The 21,155-nt window shown below is 64.0% G+C and overlaps 1 protein-coding gene across 2 annotated transcripts; it reads left to right on the top strand.

Moving 5' to 3' along the window:
* Positions 1-1,179: 1,179 nt before the first annotated feature.
* Positions 1,180-21,155, top strand: HIF3A (hypoxia inducible factor 3 subunit alpha). Of its 2 annotated transcripts, none has more exons than XM_048833154.2 (15): positions 1,180-1,285; positions 11,575-11,768; positions 12,163-12,299; positions 12,594-12,678; positions 12,964-13,073; positions 13,998-14,209; positions 14,953-15,059; positions 15,778-15,925; positions 16,594-16,754; positions 17,713-17,945; positions 18,493-18,570; positions 18,901-19,283; positions 19,621-19,732; positions 20,006-20,102; positions 20,644-21,155. In XM_048833154.2, the coding sequence occupies exons 1-15, from the start codon at positions 1,257-1,259 to the stop codon at positions 20,793-20,795; spliced, it is 2,238 nt and encodes a 745-aa protein (XP_048689111.2). In that variant the 5' UTR covers positions 1,180-1,256; the 3' UTR covers positions 20,796-21,155. The 2 variants fall into 2 exon arrangements, with proteins under 2 accessions (XP_048689111.2, XP_048689110.2); XM_048833153.2 differs by lacking the exon at positions 1,180-1,285 and adding an exon at positions 2,859-3,093.

Raw genomic sequence — 21,155 nt, 5'->3', positions numbered from 1 at the left:
GGATTAAGCCCTAATTCTACTGCAGGGAGGCCAGATGGTGTAACTGAGAATCCAAATTGGGCCATAACTCCCTCCTCTTTGCTGAATTTAACCCAATGTAACAGATCAGAATCTGGTCCTGTGTGTGTCTGGGGCCCTGATCTTGGCTGGTCCCAAGGCACTGCTACAATAAACATGATTAATAATAATTATAATGAAGGGTTGTCTACCCAGGGAGCTAATCCAGAGCCACTCTGTGTGTAGAATCTTGTTCCTGCCTTGTTCTGGAAGTGGATTCAGCTAAACCAGAAAAGGGCACCCCTCATCTGGAATAAGAGCATCCACATATGGAGTTATTCAGGAATACCTATTCCCCTTTAAATTCACACCCTACCTTAATCCGAATTAATTTTTAAGTGTAGACAAACCCTAACTGCAGCCTGGGGAGGACTCAAGATTTCCTCTGGGAGAGCTGAGATCAGAGTCTGGCCTGACCCCGTTGCAGTCACGGGGTAACTCCGGATTGACCCGTTTCCCAGGGGAGCTGAGATCAGAATCTGGCCCTGCCCCCACTGCAGTTGCAGGGTGACTGTGGATTAACCCGGTGGGGACTGAGAGCAGAGTCCGACCTGACTCCATTGCAGTCAGGGGGTGGCTCCGGATTGACACGGGGGAGGTGAGATCAGAATCTGGCCCTGCCCCCCCCATTGCAGTTGCGGGGTGACTCCGGATTAATTGGGAGGGGGCTGAGATCAGAGTCTGACCTGACTCCATTGCAATCTGGGTGTGACTCCGGATTGACACTAGGGGAGGCGGGAGGGGGTGTGAGATCAGAATCTGGCCCTGCCCCCACTGCAGTTGGGGGGTGGCTCCGGATTGACCCTAGGAAAGCTGAGAGCAGGATCCGGCCCTGCCCCCATTGCAGCCGGGGGTCACTCCGGATTGGCCCGGGGCCGGTTCGTGGCCCGCAGCTCCCGGCGGCGGCGGCGGAGGGGTTCCCGTGGCCAGCCATCTGCCAGCAGCTGGGGCGGGGGGAGCGGGTGGCCCCGGAGTGACACCCCCGCCGCCCAATCCCCTCGCGCAGCAGCACAAAGGCCCTGCGAGTGTGCCAGGGCTGCATGGCGGGGAGGGGGCCCCGGGCCGGGGGGGAAGGGGGAGCCAATGGCACGGCTGGGGGAGGGGCGGCGGAGGGGGAGTAGCTTGCAGGGGAGTGGGTTTCCCCGGAGTTGGTGGGGGAGGACGGAGCGGTGCAAAGGGAAGCGCTGCGGAGCCGAGCCATGGAGAGCAGCAGCCTCCAGTGTGCAAGGTACTGGGGGGCACCCCCTGCCCAGGCACGCCGGGGTTAACCCGTGAGGCGCCGGAGGCGGGGCGATCTGGGGGCCCGGGGCCTAGTGGGGGCTGCAGCCGGGCTGGCTCGGCTCGATACAGCCCCTGCCCCCCAGCCCTGGGGGTCTTGGGAACTGCCGAGTCAGCAAGATCCCAAGCAGGGGGCGCAGTGCAGTGGGGGGGGAGGGGATTTTTTTACTATGGGGGGCAGTCCCCCCCGGATTTTTCATAGGTCTCTATGCTTCCCCCCCCCCGGCTATGCAGGAGATAAGATAATCACCTATAATGTTCTTGAGGCTGCACACAACTCCCCCCCCCCGGAATTTGTCTGAAATGGCACCCCGCTTTTTTGCAATGCTGGTCCTGGGGGCTGGCGAGAGACGCTCCCCTCTTTCCCCCCCCCCAGTTCTACTTGGAGTGGGGCAGTAGTCACAACGCGCCCCCTCCCCCGGCTTGCATTGAGTTCTCTGGGTGTTTGGGGGGGGGATTGGGGGGGCGAGTCTTTGCAGACGAGGTCGATTGCGGGTGGGGGAGGGGCGATGACTTGATAATGCCAAAGTTTGGCTCCTTGTGACGTCAGCGGGTGAATTTCACCCGAGGGGAGTGTATGTGTGGGGGGGAGGGGTTTGGGGGGGTTATCGTTTGAGGAGGGGGGGCGGCAGGGATGCACCCAGCTGAGCAGAAGCTACAGCTGTGCCACGTCTGATCGGCTAATATGGGGGGGGGGAATGGGCTGGTAGTCCCCCCCCCCCATCTCATCTCCAGGGCCAAGCTCACCAGCTTCTGTAGCCAGGGCATGAGGAGGGAGTGGGTGTGAGCAGATCCCCCCTCCCCCCGCAAAAAAACCAACCCCCCAACCACACACTCTCCTTGTTTGCAGTCTTGCCCTGAGCCTCTCCATGAGCCGCCCCCCCTTGGGGTAATCGGGGTTTGGGGTGCTGTGCGCGGAGAGCTGGGGGAGAAGAGAGATGCAGTCCGCTCCGCCCTCCCTGAGAGCCTTGGGGACAGGTGTCTGATCCCAGCAGGGACCTCTCTGGTGCCAGGGTAGTGTGGGGCGGGGGCTGTGTCTAGACACGCTTGCGGGGCCAGGGTAGTGCGGGGCGGGGGCTGGGTCTAGACAGGCTTGCGCTGAACCTGGGACTGAGTTTTGCTGGAGTTTTAAACCCTGCTGATTTCCAGGCAGCGCTTTGGGGGCTGCGGCTGAAATCTACCTGAGCTGCACTTGGCCTCCGATTCCTTCAGAGAAGGGGGGGGTTTGGACCCAGATCAGAACTTTCCCTAGATCTCCGGGGGCGGGGAAGCTGGTGCTGGAAGGGGTTAGGTGAGCAGTTTGGCCTTGAATGGCCACTCCCTTGAGCAAAGGTGCGGCTAACCTCCTTGGGGTTGATCCCAACCAGGCGATGGCTAGGGGAGCTTTACTCTACCCGGCTTCATACCCCTCCCCATCGCTGTCCCGTCTGAGCACTTGGATCAGAACCGCTGGGGGTGGGGCGGGTGGGTTGGGTCTCAGGGGCTGGGTGTCCGGTTTCCTCTCCATTATAGGAACGGGCTGGAGGGTGTGAGGTTGGTGTGAGGATCGGAGCTTTCCCTGGATCTCTGGTGCGGGGATTGCGTCCCGGGACTGTCTCTGCAGCTTACGGAGATGAGAGCGGGTCCGGGGCTTGAGTGGGGGGCGGCCAGCCCCGAAGTTTGCCTTCCAGCTGCCCCGACCTTTAATGAACAAAGTTATCCGAGGGCGGCTGTCGGGCTGGAGGTGCTGGGCTGTGCTGGGAGTGGGCTGCGTGCCAGGTGGGTGTGTCAGGTTGTTGTTTCTTTGGGATCGGAGGTCGCCATCAAAGTTTTTCCTGGACCGCTGGGGAAAAGGGGCATTCATGGCAATGGAGCAGGGCCGGTCAATACCAGCTGGGGATCTGGCCCCTTCTGAAATCCTGCTGGTGTCTCTGTAACCCTTGCCAAGCTAGGGTGGGGCATGCAAGGAACTACTGCCCCGCCCGGTGTGGGGGATGGCTGTGGCTGAGACCCCTGGGGTTGGACTGCAGCAGAAATCCGGAAGCCCCGAGTGCCAACCTCCTCTGTGCTGCCCCCTCTTGGCTGGGGTGGGGATTTCCCAGCCCTGGGATCAAAGGTCAGGGTGGCACACTGTGCCCAAGCTGCACTTGGCTATCCCACCCCCTGCTCCTGTGGCTGGCACCCTTGTCTGCCCCCGGGATGCTCCCCCCTCCGCCTCTGCACGGTGCCCCCTCACGGCGGGCACGGAGCTGGGAGATATTTCCTCGGTGCCCTGTTCTCCTGCCCCTCCCTGCCCCCCCGCCGAGTGGTTGGCACAGGGGGTGCTCCTTGCCCGCCGTGCTCTCCTGGGTCGCTGTGGCACTCACAGAACTGGGTGTATATCCTCTGGGGCACAGCTTCCTCCTCCCCTCGCTGGATGCCCCCGCCTGGCACCAAGCCTGGTCCAGCCCCTGCATCGCACCCCAAGCAGCTGACTCCTTCCCTCCTGGGTTCCTCCCCCGCGTAAGGTGGCTGTCCGGCTGCCCGCGGGGTGGGGGAGCGCGCCACGTGTGTGTGTGTACATCACATGTTCCAGCCCGGTGCCAAGCCGTGACGTGGGGGGGGGAGGAGCTGCGCCCTCTGGTGCCATACGGAGAAGCCAAGTCCTGCTGATCGGGGCGGTGCTGATCCGGGGCTAGTGGAGGGGATTGGCGGCAGGCATTGGCATTCGGGGCCCACGGGGCGACTCGGTAGGATGTTGGCGCGGAAGTGGCACCTGTGGGGTGAGTCACTGTGGCATCGCCAGCACCCCTCGCCTATCTCACCAGCATCTTCCTTCCTTCTCCTCTCTCCTGTCTTCCTTTTCCCACCCATCCCCTGCCTTTTCTCCTCTGTACGCTCTGCTTCGCTCACGCGCTCTCTCGCCCCCCTCCCCCCCACGCTCTCTCCTGTCCCCCCTACCCCACTCACTGTCCGCTGGAGGCCCCCAGCGTTGCTGTTGAGCTGGGTCCCACCCCGGCGTCGCCGGGCATCTCTCTGCCACCAGAGCTGGGCTTGTGCCACTGGACCGAAGCCGGTGGCGTTCTCTGAGCTCAGCTTGGCCCGGGGGGTGGCTGGGAGGGGGCAGGGTGTGATCTGGCGGGAAGCGGGGAGCCACGTAGCAAGGATGATCAAGAAGCAAGTTCAGAGGGGTGATCTCCCCCTGCCCCCCTGGCACACTTCTGGGGCGCTGCAGACTGAGCTACGGGCACTCTGCATGAGATCCTGCTCCCCCCCCCCCCCCCACACACACACCTGTGGCTGTGCCCAGCACCAGCCTGGGAAGCCATCTGGGTGGCGTGTAATTCGAGAGGCAGGTTATTTTTCTGGGTCTTTTCTCTGGCTGGCAGGGTAGGTGGGTGAGTGTGGTCTAGTGGTTAGAGCAGGGGAACTGGCTGTCAGGACTCTTGGGTTCTCTCCCCAGCTCTGGGAGGGAAGTGGGGTCTAGTGGTTAGAGCAGGGGAACTGGCTGTCAGGACTCTTGGGTTCTCTCCCCAGCTCTGGGAGGGAAGTGGGGTCTAGTGGTTAGAGCAGGGGACCTGGCTGTCAGGACTCTTGGGTTCTCTCCCCAGCTCTGGGAGGGAAGTGGGGTCTAGTGGTTAGAGCAGGGGGGGCGGGATCTGAGTTCTGTTTCCAGCTCTGCAGCCGTGTACGTTTGGGCCAGTTCCCATCCCCTGTCTGTGCCACTGTTCCCAACTCTGCAGAACCTCCTAGCGGAAAGGTTAACGGGATCGCGTTGCTGTGGGTGTGCCGGGCTCTGTCGGCGGGAGTGACCAGCAGGGGGCAGGATTGGGGGTGGAGGTACTGCCGCTTGGACCAGCTGCTCAGCCCCCTGGTGGCTGCTTCTGTCCTTAAAATATAAGGGGAAATTGCAGGGAGTCGCCCCAGGACGGGCTGGTGTCCATCTGCCGGGGGGTGGGGTGGGGGGGGTGGGACGGGGGGGGGTGTATCTTTTCCATCCAGCTCTTTGTGACCCTCTGATGGAAGGTGCTTTTCCTGATTCAGTGTCATCACTCCCAGGGACACACCCGAGATCGCCCAGTGAGGGATAGAACCCAGGAGTCCTGGTGCCCGGCCCTCCTATTCCAGCCACAAGACCCCACTCCCTTCCCTGATCCGGGGATAGAGCCCAGAAGTCCGGTCTCCCAGCCTCCTCTACTCTAACCATTAGACCCTACTCTCTTATCTGGGGTTAGAACCCAGGAGTCCTGATGCCCATCCCGCCTATTCCAGCCACGAGACCCCACTCCCTTCCCTGATCTGGGGATAGAGCCCAGAAGTCCGGTCTCCTAGACCTGTATTTATTGCCAAGGCCGTCCCTGCAGTCCTGAGCCCAGAGAGCTGGAGACCTTGGTGTAATGGGCACTAAAAAATGCCCGTGGTTCTGGGTCCCTTTTCCGCATGAATCTCCATGTCCGGTGGGGTGCGTGTACGATTGTGGGGCAGTCGGGTCCTCTGTTGACCCCCCTCTCCAATCCCACAGCCGGAGGGCTGGCGAAGTTTCCATGAACCAACGCCTCCAGCTTCCAGCATGGCGCCCGAGGCCTGGCATCCAAGCCAGTTGGCCGGGCCCAGCTCCCGCTGGGCAGAGCTGGGCCTGGGGGCAGGGAGCTCGGTGAGGGTCAGTGAGGTTGGCAGGTGGGAGCAGCGGAGGAGGGTGGGCAGGTCACTTGTGGGGGGGCAGTGGTCTGGACTCCTGCTCCCCTTGCCACTGCCCCCCCAGTTCTGACCCTGGAGCCCAGCAAGGGGTGGGAGGAAGTCACTTGGGGTGGGGTGTCTCTGGGAGGGTAAATGGTTCCCACTCCCCCCCAGTTCTGTCCCCTGTTACTTTCCTGCCAGTTTGTCTCCCCCCACGCTTCTGTCCCATGTCGCAGCCCCCACCCTGTCCTCTATGTCCCACACCGGGTCCCCTCCCCCTGCTCAATGTGTGCCCCATAACCCAGCAGGGAGGAGGTGTGGGGGGGGTCCCTCCAGCTCAGCAAAGGGGCTTGACCCCCCCCCAGATGGGCAAACTCCCTCACCCTGTCTGGTCCCTGCCCCCTGCTGGCGGGGGGCGGGTGGGGGAATGGGGGGCTCAGGCCCGGCCGGGACGCCCTATGGGACCACCCTGTTCCCCAGCCAAAATTAGTTGGGCCCTGGGAGCAGCAAACAGGAAAAGGCCCTGGCCTGGCCGCTGCCTCCCCCGCCCCTCCCCTCGCCCCGCTCACGTAGGCCCAGCCGGGAGAGGGGCCTCTGGGCTGCCTGCCAAGGGCCGGGAGGGGGGGCGGGGGGCCGGGCAAGCAGGGGTCAGGACTTCTTCAGCCCCCTCCCCCCCCACTGGCACCAGTGCTGTCTGTGGAGGGCCAGACCCCTGCCCCTCCAGAGAAGAGGCTAACCCCCCCCAATAGACCCCCCCACCCTTCCCAGGATTATCCCAGTTCTGCCCAGCCACATTTCCCTAGCGGAGGGCTTCCCGTGGGTACAGGGCACCCCCCGACTATGGGGGGAGCTGGGAGTTGGGGGGACGGACGGGACTTTCCCAAGGTCACAGAGCAGAAAGAACCCAGGATTCTTAATTACCCCTCCCCCCATTACGAGATCTCACTTCTCTCCCAGAGCTGGGAGAGAACCCAGGAGTCCTGACTCCCAGCCCCTCCTGGCTGTAACCACTAGACCTCGCTCCTGCCTTATCTGAGACAGAGGTGGGGCAGCCCAGACGCACTGGGTGCCCTGAATGGTGAATGGTTGGGTGGCAAATTCCGAGCCGAGCTGCCCTTAAATGAAAATAACAGCCAGTGCTCCTTTCCCCACCCCATCGCTGGATAACGTATCCAGGGGGCCGGGAGCTGGGTTTGGGATCCAGAAGGCGCTGACTCTGGTTCTGGGTGCGGCTCGGTTCTCGTTCTCGTTCGGCTTGGATCTGGTTTTGATCTGGGTCTGGTTCGGATCCGATTCTGCTTTGGCTTGGAGCTTGTTTTAAGCTGGGTCTGGTTCTGACCCAGTTTGGTGCTGGCTCAGTGTCATTCATTCCCACGCAGTGTTCTTGGCTCCGTCGGCTGGGCCGTGGAATTGGGCCGAGGAAAGGTTGTGTTGCCTGCCAGTGTCGGCCAGCCGTCCCTCCCGCTCCCGGCACCGCCGGGATGCAGCAACGTGGCCCGTGGCCATCTTGGCTCGTGCTGTTGGCTTGGCACCCGGGCACGGGCTGCATGGGGCTGGGCGTGGCACGGGATCGGATGGGAAACCCAGGACAGATGCTCTGTCGGCTGTGTGACGTGGTATCGGTCATTCAGTAGGGGATGCTCTCCCCTCCCAGTCAGTGCTGGCCCCAGTGCCCCAGCACGGTCTCTTCCTCTTGCTGTGAGGTTACAGCTGTCAAGCCTCAGCCCAGAGGTGGCTGCATTTCAGTGTTGGGTGAGGGATCACTGTACCAACCAGTCCTTAAAATGCTGTACGTGTGTGTGCGTGCCGCTGCACAGCCGTGTGTCATAGGTCCTGTACTGCTCCCAGCTAATGGGGATTCTCCGTTCTCGTTTGGAGCAGGGGAAAAGGGTCCGTCTCCTGCTGTGGCTGGAGTTGATGTGCCCTTTGCCAGGGCGGGCGGGGCTTCCTCCTCCCCCTCCTGCTGGCTCTCTCACTGGCCAGGGCACCACCTTCCTCCTGTGCCGGTGGAGGGGGGGTGTCTCCCCACCCTTGTCTGCTGCCCCCAGGAGGGGAGGGGGCTGGGCAGGTGCTGAGGGTGATTGAGGGCAGGGAAGGGGGTGGTGCCAGCCCTTGCTGGATGAGGGGGGCAGTGGGGCTTCACACCCCTTAGCCCTTGGGAGGCCTCAGGTACAGGGCCCCCTCCCCCACACTGCACTGCGCCCCATCGGGTGGGGCAGCGGGGACAGAACGCTCCCAGCCCAGAGTGGCCGAGGGCTCTGGCTTTTTGCTCGCTCAGGGGTAGATGGGGGGAGCAGGTGAAAGGGGGTCCTGGAGAGGGTCTAAGAGGCCAAGCAGGCTGGGGGAGGTGGGAGGGGGTTGATCAACATAAAAGACCCCTGCCCAGGGCTATATTGTTTGAGGAGGGGGGCTGGGGAATAGGCTGTAGGGGCCGATTCCCCCCCCCAGGGGGTGGCTGTAGACTGTAAGGGGAGGGGAGGATTTTGCCCCGGAGTGGGGGGTGATCCTGCCCAAGAGGGTGGAGCTGGTTGGAAGGGACCTGCTGGGGTTGGGGGGGAGGGTTGGTTAGCAGAGTGGTTGGGCTGGAGGCTGACAGCTCCCCCCCACCCCCCACCCCCCTGCCCTTCCCGCAGCTCCAGGCAGCCAGGCCTGGCACCCAGCCCGGTGTGCAGAACACGGTGTCCTGGACAGGCTGCCAAGTGCACGTGCGGACGGCACGCGGGGGAGGGGAGGGGAGGGGAGCTCTGCTGTGGAGGGAGGGGAGCTGTGATTTAGGGAGTCTGTGTTGCGGGGAGGTGTGATGGGAGGGTCTCTGCCGTGGGGGGACGGGAGGAGCTGTGATTGGCGGGGGTCTGTGCTATGAGGCAGAAGGGAGAGGCGTGACTTGAGGGGATGTGTGTGATTTTGAAATCTGGGGTACCCTCGGGGGGGGGCAGGTGCCCTTTTATGGGGAGTGAAGGACCCGTGGGGGGAGGCGTGGGGCAGAGGTGCTGTATTTCATGGGCAAATGGTGGAGAAGTGGGTTAACCCACCCAAGGACTTTTCCCACACTGGGTGCCGGACAGGGCACTGCTCTGGGGAGGCTCATAGCTCTGGGGTCCCACACTGGGTGCTGGGCAGGGCACTGCTCCGGGGAAGCTCACAGCTCCAGCATTGAGCCCATGCTGAGAAGCAAAGCTCCCTGCTGAGCCCTGGCCTGCAGTGAGGGTGTGAAATCGAGGGGCACACACATTTGAGGGCGAGTGTCCCGGCCTCTGAGCTGTGTGTTCCTGGGGCTGGGCCACCTGCTGTCACGTGCCCAGTGCGGTAACTCACAGCTGCCAGAACATAACATGGGCTGGGTGGAATGCTCCCTCCCTCACACAAGCTTCATCTGGGGCAGGTGTCAGGGCACTGCTGTGGGGAAGCTCACAGCCACACATCTCAATCCCCCCTCCCCCCCCTGCACACGCTTGCTCTGGGACAGGCATCAGGGCACTGCTGTGAGGAAGCTTGCAGCCATGCCTCCCTCCCCAATGAGCCCCCACTCCTGCAACTGCCCTCCCAGGGCCCCGCGGTACCCGTCGGACAGAGAACTCTGCAACTCGGGACATGAGTGAGCGGCTCCCCCCGATGGCAGGGCTCGGTGCCCTCCTGCCCCACACTGCCCCCCCCAGATTCTAGCCCCCTTCCGTGGCTTAGACCTTTCCCCACTGGAGCATCCCCAGCTGGGGGGCTAGCTTGTGCCGCCCCCTTGTACCAGGTTCCCACCTGTGCCCACAGCTGGCTCCGAGCCAGGCCCCGAACATGTCCCCCCACTCCCCCCCACCCCGTGGCACGTCGCTGGCGGCTAAGATGCTGATACCTCTGGCAAAGCCCTGCGTTCTCCCCGGGCGCCCGGCTCCCAGGGTGGGGTGGGAAGTGGGCAAAGGGCCAAGGACAGAGGCAGAACAGGCTGTTCTCTCACGGGCCGACAGAGAGGGGGCGGGCTCGGCAGCTGGGCCCCGCGGATTGTGGGAGGGTCCGGGGATTGTGGGAGGGTCCGGCCAGAGGAGGGGGTGCCAGGCAGGAGGGGGTGCCAGGCTGGAGTTGCACCAATGATGCCGGGGGCACAGAGACGGGGGATGGTTTGGGTAGGAGCTGGGGAGAGTGGACTGGTACTGGGATATAGGGGTGGGCAGCAGGTACCATGATATTTGGGAATATGGGGTTGGGCGTGGGAAGGGGGCTGTGGGCTATTGGGGGGGTGCTGGGGTTGGGCATGGGAAGGGGGCTGTGGGCTATTGGGGGGGTGCTGGGGTTGGGCGTGGGAAGGGGGCTGTGGGATATTGCAGGGGGTGCTGGGGTTGGGCGTGGGAAGGGGGCTGTGGGATATTGCAGGGGGTGCTGGGGTGGGGAACAGGAAGTGGGCTGTGGGCTATTGGGGGGTGCTGGGGTTGGGCGTGGGAAGGGGGCTGTGGGCTATTGGGGGGTGCTGGGGTGGGGAACAGGAAGGGGGCTGTGGGCTATTGGGGGGTGCTGGGGTTGGGCGTGGGAAGGGGGCTGTGGGATATTGGGGGTGCTGGGGTGAGGCGTGGGTGGGGGCACTGGGATATTGGGGGTACAGAGGTGGGGAGTGGGCAGGGGGCATTAGGATATTGGGGAGCACTGGGGTGGGGAGTAGGAAGGGGCTGTGGAATATTGGGGATGCTGGGGTTGGGAGTGGGAAGGGGTGGTGGGATATTGGGGGGCACAGGATGGGGAGTGGGCAGGGGGCACTGGGATATTGGGAGGTGCTGGGGTGGGGAGTAAGAATGGGGCTGTGGAATATTGGGGGCGCTCAGGTTAGGAGTGGGAAGGGGGTGGTGGGATATTTGGGTGGGCACAGTGTGGGGAGTGGGCAGGGGCACTGGGATATTGTGTGTGTGTGTGGTGGGGGGGAATGGTCCTAGTCTCTTTCCTATGCATAGTTGGCTTAGACTCCTCTCCCCTCTCCTCCCCTCCCCTCCCCACACACTGCCCCCCTCCCCTCGAGGTTCCCCCACATCTCCCTTTGCCCCCTCCTCTGATCCCCACTCCTAATATTAACCCCATGCGGGACCTGGTTCTGAGCAACCCTGCAGCTGCTGGGGGGTGGTGTGTGTTGGGGGCTTCCTGGTTGCAGGGGCTCTGGGGGGTGTCTCTGTGCTGAGGGCTGCCCTGGCCCCCCGCTCTGTCCCCCCTCTCCCACAAGGATATTCTGAGGGGCCCTGGGAGGAGCTGGGTGAATGGGATTTTGGGTGACCCTGTTTGGCTGAGTACAATCATGGGTGAGGGGAGCTGCGTCTGGCGTGGGGGTTGGGGGGGGGGGCTAGTGGGATCAGAGCATGGCGCCTTCCTGCCCCTCCCAAAGTCAAACCAGTCAGCCCTACAGCTGGAAATAGAACCCAGGAGTCCTGGTGCCCAGCCCTCTGCTCTAACCACTGGACCCCACTCCCCTCCCAGAGCCGGGGTAGAACCCAGGCGTCCTGCTTCGCTCTGGGGCCTGGGGTGTGTGTGGCCTGCATGTGGGTGGCGTGGGGGGGGGGGGGGGACGTGCATCCCCACGGAGCAGGTGCCCTGACCTGGCGGCCTGTCGTCCCCCCCCCCGTCCCCCCCCCTCAGCAGCCGGTCTGCGACGGAGCTGCGCAAGGAGAAGTCGCGGGACGCGGCGCGATGCCGGAGGAGCAAGGAGACCGAAGTGTTCTACCAGCTTGCCCACACCCTGCCCTTCGCCCGGGGGGTCAGTGCCCACCTGGACAAGGCCTCCATCATGCGCCTCACCATCAGCTACCTGCGGATGCACAAGCTCATCACCTCGGGTGAGCCCCCTCCCCACCTTTGGGTGCCGGGACGTTCCCGGCTCAGCGGACAGCTCTGCCCGCTCCCACGCAGCCGGGTGGGCTCGATGGGACCGCAGGCTTCAGGGCGCCGGTGGGGTCGGGGTCAGGAAGGGGATCCCGTCCCCTCCGGGCATCGTGGGGGAGACTCGGCTGGTGCGGAGGTGTCCGGGATTGGCCATTACTGGGCCTGGGCTGGAGGGGCCCAGGGGTCCGGGGATGGAGAGAGATACCAGGCTGGATGGGCCCCTGATGTAGGGCAGCAGGGGCCTCTTATCACTGGGGGAGCGTTGTGGGGCAGACTGGAACCTGCCCTGCCGCCCCGGCTGCCCCGGGGCGGGGGGCCCGCCCTGACCCCTGTGCTTGCGGCCGGCAGAGGAGTGGCGAGGGCAGCCGGAGCAGGTGGACGCCTGTTACCTGAAGGCCCTGGACGGTTTCGTCATGGTGCTGACGGAGGAGGGCGACATGGCTTACCTGTCGGAGAACGTCAGCAAGCACCTGGGGCTGACCCAGGTGAGTGTGGGTGGGTGGGTGGGTTTTAGCCGGCACCGCCCGCCATCGGCAGGGAGCAGGGCTGGGGGCTCCATCCCCATCCCCGCTCTGGGATCCCCTTCGCGGCCGCTGGGGATGGGGTGGGAAAGGGGGGTGGGGGCGGGGGGAGTGTTAATCCATCGCCCTGCTTGGGTATGCAGGGGCCCGCGGGGGAGGCGCTGAGTGTGTAGCCGGGGCCAGGGGGCAGGTCTGGCATAGGGTGACCCCCCCCCCCTTCCAACACTGGCTGTGATTTTCCCCTGACCCCCCCCCCAGCTGGAGCTGATTGGACACAGCGTCTTCGATTTCATCCACCCCTGTGACCAGGAGGAGCTGCAGGATGTGCTGAGCCCCCGGCAGGGTGAGTGCTCTCCCCCAGCCCCCCACTATCCCATATGCACCCTGTCCAATCAGCTCCCCTTTGTAGTTGCCCCCTCCCCATCCTGGAGCCCCAGTCACCAACACCTGACCTCTCACCCCCACTGTCACACACGGCCCCTGTAACCGCCCCCACACTCACCCCACTCTTGTGATTACCCCCAGTCCCACAGCCTCCACTGCCCGTCCCTGCCCCCCAGTTGCCCCCCCCCACGGGCACCAGCCTCCGCCACCGCCTAACACTGCCCTGCCCTCTCCCCTGCCGCAGGCTTCTCTAAGAAGAAGGACGTGAAGACCGAGCGCAGCTTCTCCCTGCGCATGAAGAGCACCCTGACCAGCAGGGGGCGCACTGTCAACCTCAAGTCGGCCACCTGGAAGGTGAGGGATGCGGGGGGGGGGATCTAGAACAGCTGGGGGATGGGGGGATGGAATTGGGTTCTGGAGCATTCCATGGCTCCATGGAAATCAGCTCTAGAACAGTAGTGGAAGGGTTGCTATGGAAACAGTATTGAAGCAGCTGTGAGAACAGGGTTCTAGGACAGTACCAGGGTCTTATGGAAATGGGGTTCTAGAACGGGGTGGGGGGTCGGCATGGATATATGGTTCTGGGACAGTGGTCGGTCACTGTGGAAACAGGGTTCCAGAACAGCGACCGGCCTAGAGCTGTAGAAACGGGGTTCTAGAGCCACACTGGGTGAGATGAGAATGGGGACCGAGGAGGTGGGCATGGATACAGGTTTCTGGAGCAGTGGGGGATGGGCCACTGCAGAAACAGGGTTCTAGAGGACTTGCTGGGGGCACTATGGGAAGGTAGTTCTGAAATGGGGTGGGGGCTGTTGACGTGGATACGGACTTCTGGAACAGTTGTAGGTGGGCTTCTATGGAAACAGGGTTCTAGAGCGGCAGGAACTACTGCATCAATGGGGTTCTAGAACAGTAGTAGACAGGTTGCAATGAACACAGGGTTCTAGATCAGCAGAGGAATGCGGAAACGGAGTTCTAGAATAGGGTGGAGGAAGTTGGCATGGATACAGGTTTCCGGAGCAACTGCAGGTGGGTCACTATGGAAACAGGGTTCTAGAAGAGAAACCGGGGGTTGCTACGACAACAGAGTTCTAGAGCAGCAGCAGGAGAGTTACTGGGGGATGGTGGTTTTGGAACAGCGGTGGGCGGATCGCCATGGAGACAGGATTCTAGACCCCCCCCCCAGCTTGGTGTCCCAAGGCGGAGCCTTGTGAGTGTTGGGGGTGGAGCTTGGAGCAAGAGGGCTCTGATTGGCCACCCCCCCATCCTTCCCCCCAGGTGCTGCATTGTGCTGGCCACTTGCGGTCCTACACCCCGGTGCGGGAGGGCCCGGAGGAGGGAGAGGAGGGGTACGCGGAGCCCCCCCTGCGCTGCCTGGTGCTGATCTGCGAGGCCATCCCCCACCCCGCCAACATCGAAACCCCCTTGGACAGCAGCACCTTCCTCAGCCAGCACAGCATGGACATGAAATTCACCTACTGTGACGAGAGGTGAGGGGGCGTGGCCGCCGGGGGCCCCGCCCTCGCCCCGCCCCTCCTGGGGGCTCTGCCTTCACACTTCCCTCCCCCGCCCCATGAGGGAGCCGGCTCTCACGCGGTCCCATCCCATCCTTGCCCCCATGAGAGGTCCTGCCCCCATCCTTGCCCCATAGGGGTCCCCATCCCCATGAGGGGCCCCTCCCCCCCATGCTTTCTCCTCCCCCACCTTTCCCCCTCCCCATCCCCACCTCTGAGGGCTCAGCCCTGCCCCAGGGACCCCTTCCTTTCCCCACCTTGACCCCACAAGAAGCTCCTTCCCCACCCCCACGAGGACACAACTCTGGCCTTGGGAGGCCCTGATCCACCCCCACTGCTTCCCCCTCCCCCACCTTGCTCTCCTGGAGGGAGGGGGTTCTTTCTTGGGGTCCCCTCTCTTCACTCTCATGCTGCTCTTTGGCCCACCCAAGGGTCCCCTCTGCTCCTCTCTGTCCATCCTCTCCCCCACCTTTCTCCCTCTCGCAGCCCCCCACTTGAAGTCCCCCCTCCCCCAGCGCTCTGATGCTACAATGGCTCTGTGGGTGGCAACTGTTCTGGGGTACTGGGGCACCACCCCTGTGCCGGGGGAACCCCTGGCCTGATGTTGCTTTGGGTTGGGGGCGGGGGATTACGCAGAGCTACGTGGGATCCAGCCGGGATGGGGGGAGGGGTGTCTTGCTGATTGGAAACACACACACCCCCCCCGGTCTCCCGGGCAGGATCGCGGAGGTGGCGGGGTACACGCCCGACGAGTTACTGGGCTGCTCCATCTATGAGTACATCCACGCCCTGGACTCCGATGCCGTCAGCAAAAGCATCCACACCCGTAAGTGACCTCCAGCCTCCCCCCCGCCCCCGTCCTCTGCGGCCCCTGCAACGGCAGAGGGAGCCCCGGAGCCTCCTGCTCCGAATGCCCCCCTCCTCCGCTGCAGCTAAAGGAGACTCCCCATTAGCTGTGAGCAGTCCTGGGGCTATGACGCACGGCTGAGCAGTTCCCAATGCATCCAGCAGGGGGCGAAAGAGCACCTCCGAGCCAGTGCGTTCTATTATATGGGAGATGGTGTGCCAGATCCGACCAATGGGCCCATCTAGCTTGGGGCACACACCCCTCAGTCAGACCATGGCCCATCCAGCCTGGTATTCGCCCCCCCTCCCCCCCGTCAGTGCAAGAGCCTCCTTCCCTGCAGCCCCCCATCTCTCGCCATCCGTCCGTCCATGCCGTCTCTCTCAATCTGTCTGTCCATCCTCTCTCTCTCTGTGTTCGTCCCGTCCTGTCTCTCCCTCTCTCTCCCGCCCAGTCCTGTCCTGTCCTGTCCCGTCCCATGTCCTGTCCTGTCTCTCCCGTCTTGTCCTGTCCCATCCTGCCCCGTCCCGTTCCGCCTGTGTCTCCCATCCTGTCCTGCCTTGTCCCAGTCAGTCTCTCTCCTGTCTCATCCCATTTCTCTGTCCTGTCCCATCCCCTCCTGTCCCATCTCTCTCTCCGTCTGTCTCTCTGTCCAGTCCCTCCCCGTGGGCGGCTCTGACCCCTCCGCTCCTCCCCGCAGTGCTGAGCAAAGGGCAGGTGGTGACGGGCCAGTACCGCTTCCTGGCCAAGAGCGGGGGCTACCTGTGGGCCCAGACGCAGGCCACTGTTATCTCCAACAGCAAGAACTCCCAGCCCGAGAGTGTCGTCTGCGTCCACTTCGTCCTCAGGTGGGAGGGGCCGGGATGTTGGGCCGGGGGGGAAAGGGGCCCGTCTGTTGGATGCGGGTGGAGTCGTGTCCCGGGGCCCCCCAGAGACGTGCAGCAGCTCTGAGGAGAGCGGGGTCATGGACCACCCAGCACCTGGCCACTCTTGCTCAGTATGGCCCCCGCTGGCTCAGCCCAGGGTCGGGGGCGATATTGGGACCAGCTGAGATGGGCGGGCTGATGCTGGGATGGAGGGGCTCGGGGGCTGACTCCAAGGACCAGCTGGACTTGTCTCAGTGGGAGCTCAGCCGGGGAGGGTGATGCAGGAGCCAGCTCAGGGTAGGGGGGTGCTCGACTCAGCTGGGATGAAGGTGACACTGGGCCCAGCTCGGTCCATATCCCCTACTTGTGCTGGTAGGAGCTGAGCTGTAGCAAACCAGCGGCTTCCTGGCCCTCCTGCGGTTGGGTACTTTCTGGCCACTTGGCCTCCCCCAGACAGAACCCAGATTGCCTTGCGCCAGCGGAGCTGAAAGAGAATCCCCATCAGATTCCGGCAGTATAGGGGCCATGAGACACAGCAGAGTGCCCCCGACTGCGTCCTGCAGCGCTGGAGCTGGTGTGAGCTGCTGGCCCCTGACACCTATGGAAACAGCGCCCTTTGCCTTCCCCCCGCCACTCTGTTTCCCTTACAGCCAGGTGGAGGAGACGGGCGTGGTTCTGTCGCTGGAGCAGACCGAACGCCAGGGTGAGGGGCGGCGCCTGCCCCCGGAGCCCGACCCTGCCCGCCAGGCCAATGGGAGCCCCGAGGAACCAGAGCCAGACACCGGGGAGACCATCCTCAACCTCAGCTTCGGTACAGAGCATGGGAAAGGGGAGCCCATCGCGCTCCAGTTAGTTCCTGAGGGGAGTGGGGTATGGGGTGGGTGTGCTGGTTCTCCAGGAGGCCGGGGGAGTGAGCCAGGTGGAGTGGTGGGGGTGGGGGGGGGTTGGTCGGGTATGGGATGGGGTGTCAGTGGGGTTTGTAGCAGCAGAGATGGGGTGCAGGGCGAGGTTTCGGGGCGGTGGGGAGTGGGATGTTGGAGGTGGAGGGCGGGTGGCAGAGACGGGGCATGAGACAGGGCATTGGGGCAGTAGTGGGGGTCGGGCAGCAGAGGTGGGGATTAGGGGGGCAGAGGTGGGGCACGGGGCAGGGCATCAGGGGTAGTAGGGGCAGGGCGGGGTGTTTGGGGGGTCTCCGGGGCAGGGGGTATGTGGGGCGCAGGGCATTGTGTTGAGGCGGTGGGATGCGGGGTGACAGATGGGGTGTAGTGTTTGGGGGTCTCCGGGTTCTGGGGTAGGAAGGAGGGGGCCAGGGCTGGCAGAGGTGGGGCACGGGGCAGGGTGTCTAGGGTAGTGGGGCAGGGTGGGGTGTTGGAGTGGTGGGGGTGGGGCATCAGAGGTGGGCAGGGGGCAGAGGTGGGGTATGGGGCAGGATATTGGGATTTAGTAGGGGTGGGGTATGGTGTTGGGGTAGTGGCATGTAGGGTGGCAGAGGTGGGGTGCTGTGCGCAGTGTTTGGGGGTCTCCGGGTGCTGGGGCAAAGTGAAGGGGGCTGGGGGGGCAGGAGGGCTGGCAGAGGTGGTGCGCGGTGTTTGGGGGTCTCTGGGTGCCGGGCAAGTGGGGGGTGGGAGGGCCGGCAGAGGTGGGGCGAGGGGTAGGGTGTCGAGGGCGGGGTGACAGGTGGGGCGCGGTTTGGGGGGGCCGGGGGGTGTGAGGGGCACTGCTCAGAGAGCCGGGTGCCAGTCGCCCCCGTGACCCTCCGCTCCCCCCAGAGCGGCACGGCCCCCGGCTCCTGGCCTTCCTGCGCCCGGCCCACGTGAGCGAGGGGGAGCTGCAGCGTGACCCGCGCCGGTTCTGCAGCCCCGACTTGCACCGGCTGCTGGGGCCCATCTTCGACCCGCCTGGAGCCCGCGCCAACGGGGAGGGGGCCCCGCGGGCACAGTCCTCCCCCCGCCCGCCCGAGGCCGGCTTGCCGCCCCAGGACTCTGCCAAGAGTGCCGCCCCGGTAAGAAGCCTGCTGTGGGGCAACAAGGGGGCTGGGCTAGTAGGGGAGAAAAGGGGGAGGGCTTATGAATGGGGGGAAGGGCTGCATCACATTTGGGGGGGCAGAGGATGTGTCTGGGGTTAGTGAGGGAATGGGGGGCTGGCTGTGCTTCTAGGGGGCAGCAGGGGTGATGGGGGTGGAGTTTGCAGGAATGGGGGGTGACGGGGACAGCAAGGGGCAAAGGGGGCTGTAGGGGGACTGTGTCAGTGGGGGAGTAGCAGGGGAAGTGGGGGGGGCTGCGTCCGGGGGGGAATGGGGGGCAGGGAGCTGTGTCCATGGGGGCTGCAGGGGGTCTATCAGGGGAGTGGAGTGGGGGTGGGGCTGCACCGCTGGGGAGCTGTGGGGCTGTGTCTGTAGGGGGAAGGGCTGAGAGGGCTGCAGGAAAGGGAATGGGGCTGGGGGAGTGCGGGACAAGGACCGGGGTGGCATGAACGGGGGCCAGGTGCCATGAAGAGGGGGCTCCCAGTTGGCTCCCCGCCCTCCAGCCCTGTTCCCCTTCTCCCCCAAGGCCGAGCTGCTCTTTGACGTGGAGAACGTTCAGAAGCTCTTCGCCTCCACCCAGGAGGCCGTGGAGACGGCACTGCAGGTACTGGGGGCGGGAAGGGGGCAGCCACCCCTATTGCCAGGGACTTTGTCCCCCTGGGGCTCCCAGGCCCCGCTCCCCTGCCCCCCAGGCAGACGGTTGCCCCGCTGGACACAGCCAGGGAGTCACCCCTGAGATTCAAACCTTTACTGACTCCTGGATCCTCACGTGATCCCACCCCAGTCCTTATATAAGCAGCCCCTGTGCCTTGGCCTAGAGGTGGCTGCATCTTGGTGCTGGGTGGAGGATCCCTTTATAAACAGCTGATATGCCCTCACCCCAGAGGTGGCTGCATCTTGGTGCTGGGCTGCTAATGCCACACTCCCCCTGCAGGATTACGAAGGGTTCGACCTGGAGATGCTGGCTCCGTACATCTCGATGGACGACGATTTCCAGCTCAGCAGCACCGACCAGCCCCCATGGCTGGCCGAGAAACGGGGTGATCCTGCTGCGACCAGGGGAACAGGTCCCCCGCCACCACCTGCCTCGCCCCCATTGCGTCCTCGCTCCAGCAGCTTCCATGGGGTGTCTGCTCGTGAACCTGACCTACCCGGCCTGCCCCGCTGGGGCAGCGAGACCAGCCTGAGCCAACCCCGGTCCCTCCAGCCCCCAGAGGAGGAGCCCATGGAGCTGGAAGGGCCTGCGTCGCCACCGACAGCGCCCCTAGGGGTCAACCACAGGGATCACCCAGCCTCACACCTGGGGGCTAGGAAGAGGTGAGAGGGTGGGGCAAAGGGGATGGGGTGGGGAATGAACCACAGGGGCCATGAACCTGGTATCCCCCCATCTCCCCATCTCTGCCACCCCAGATCAGACCCATGCGCCCATGTAGCCTGGCACCCCCCCATCCATATTTTAACTATAGTAAATTCCTGCAGCAAGGAGTCCCACAGGTAAATTCTTTGCTTCCTTTGGTCCCTGTGAGGTTTGTCTCCTTGTAGCTGCCCTGCCCTTATTCTTGCACCAGGAGTGAGGTGAGCAGGGAGGGTCCATCCAGCCAGCTCAGTGCCAGCCAACTTCTTACATGCCCCACTTTCCCCCCACACATTCCAGGGCCTTGGAGCTAAACCTGGAGGAGGAAGGGGCTGACTTCCTGGAGGCGGCGCCCCTAAAACGTGCCCATGGCTCCGAGCCCGACAGCTTCCTGCTGCCTTCCCTTAACCTGGTACGTCTGGTGCCCTGGCACTGGGGTGGAGGACAACAACTGGCCTGAGAGATTCAGGGACATGGGGCAGAGTGGGTGGGAGGCAGGCCAGGGGTATCAGGGAAAGGATGGAGTAAGGGGTCAGGTTGGAGTGCTTGGGAAGGGGGCCGGGTGGGGGAATGGGATGGGAGGGAGTAGATTGGGGTTAGGCTGGGTGGGGGGCAGCCTATGGGAATTGGGGGGACGGGGTTGGGTGATCTCCTGTCCTCTCAGCTGCACCCCCCCACCCCCCAGGGTTTCCTGCTGAGTGTGGAGGAGGGGCTGAACGCCGGGGGCCCCCGGGGCAGCATGGTGCTAGGACGGAAGCTGCTGGCCCTGGAGGAACCAATGGGTGAGTGCCGCACGGCGTGGGGGTGGGGCTCAGTCTGAGTCATAGTGGGGGAGGCTGGGGCATCCCCGGGGGGCAGGGCAGCAGATCCGACCACCCACAGCCCATCTTGTCCCCCCCAGGAGGCACCTCGCTGCAGATTCTCCCCCAGGATGGATTTCCTTCCTGAGCCCCCACCGGGGAGCCACTGCTGCCCCGATGCGGGAGGGTAGGGACCTGCTGCCCTAGCTAAAGTCACGGCAGATGCTGCTCCCACGGGGGACCAGCCTGGCCCCCTGCCTCTGGGGCTATGGGAGAATCAACCGTAACGATTGTGCAGGGCATGCACAATCGAGCAGTTCTGGCTGCATCCAGCAGATGGCAGCAGCACACTTACTGGCTAGCTCCTTGCACGCTTTGGCTGTGACTCTTTGTTTTGCCTGCCTTGTTAACCAGTGGAACTCCCTGCCACATGAGATTAATCCCCACCCCCTCTTTTTTTTCTGTCCTCTCCTAACCACCCCCATCCCATTACCTTTCACACCCTGCATCCCACCCCCTTCAGCCCTGCTGGGCGACATGCTGCCCTTCGTGGTGGATGGTCCAGCGCTCTCCCAGCTGGCCCTGTACGACGGTGAGGATGAGGCCTTGGAGCAGAGTGGCGGGCACTTCCAGCCGGGCGAAGAGCTCCTGGGGGAGCTGGACCAGGCCACCTGATGGGTCGGGCCCCCACCCGACGCTCCCACTCCATAGATGGGACAAACAGAACCAAACCCAACCCCAGCCCGTTCCGGGGGGAGGAATCTGCCTCTCCCCGCCATCCCCCACACCAGCAACACTCACCTGCTCGCCTTCCCCTCCGGGGCCCAGAGAATGCTACCTACCTCAGCCCTGCCCCCCAGACCGGGCCTTCTGTTCCTTAAGCCTCTTCCCCTCCAAAAAAATATTGGGGTGCATGAGGGAGGGGAGTTGACCAGCCCTGCCCTGGGGTGTGGGGAGGGGCGAATCTCCCTTTCATGCTGTCCACCCCTTAATGGTGCTGGGGGAAATCTGCCCCCTAGGGGTGACACTGGGGAT

Source organism: Caretta caretta, chromosome 23, assembly GCF_965140235.1.
Source record: "Caretta caretta isolate rCarCar2 chromosome 23, rCarCar1.hap1, whole genome shotgun sequence".
Taxonomy (NCBI): Eukaryota; Metazoa; Chordata; order Testudines; family Cheloniidae; genus Caretta; species Caretta caretta.
This window is presented reverse-complemented; position numbering and strand designations above follow the sequence as displayed.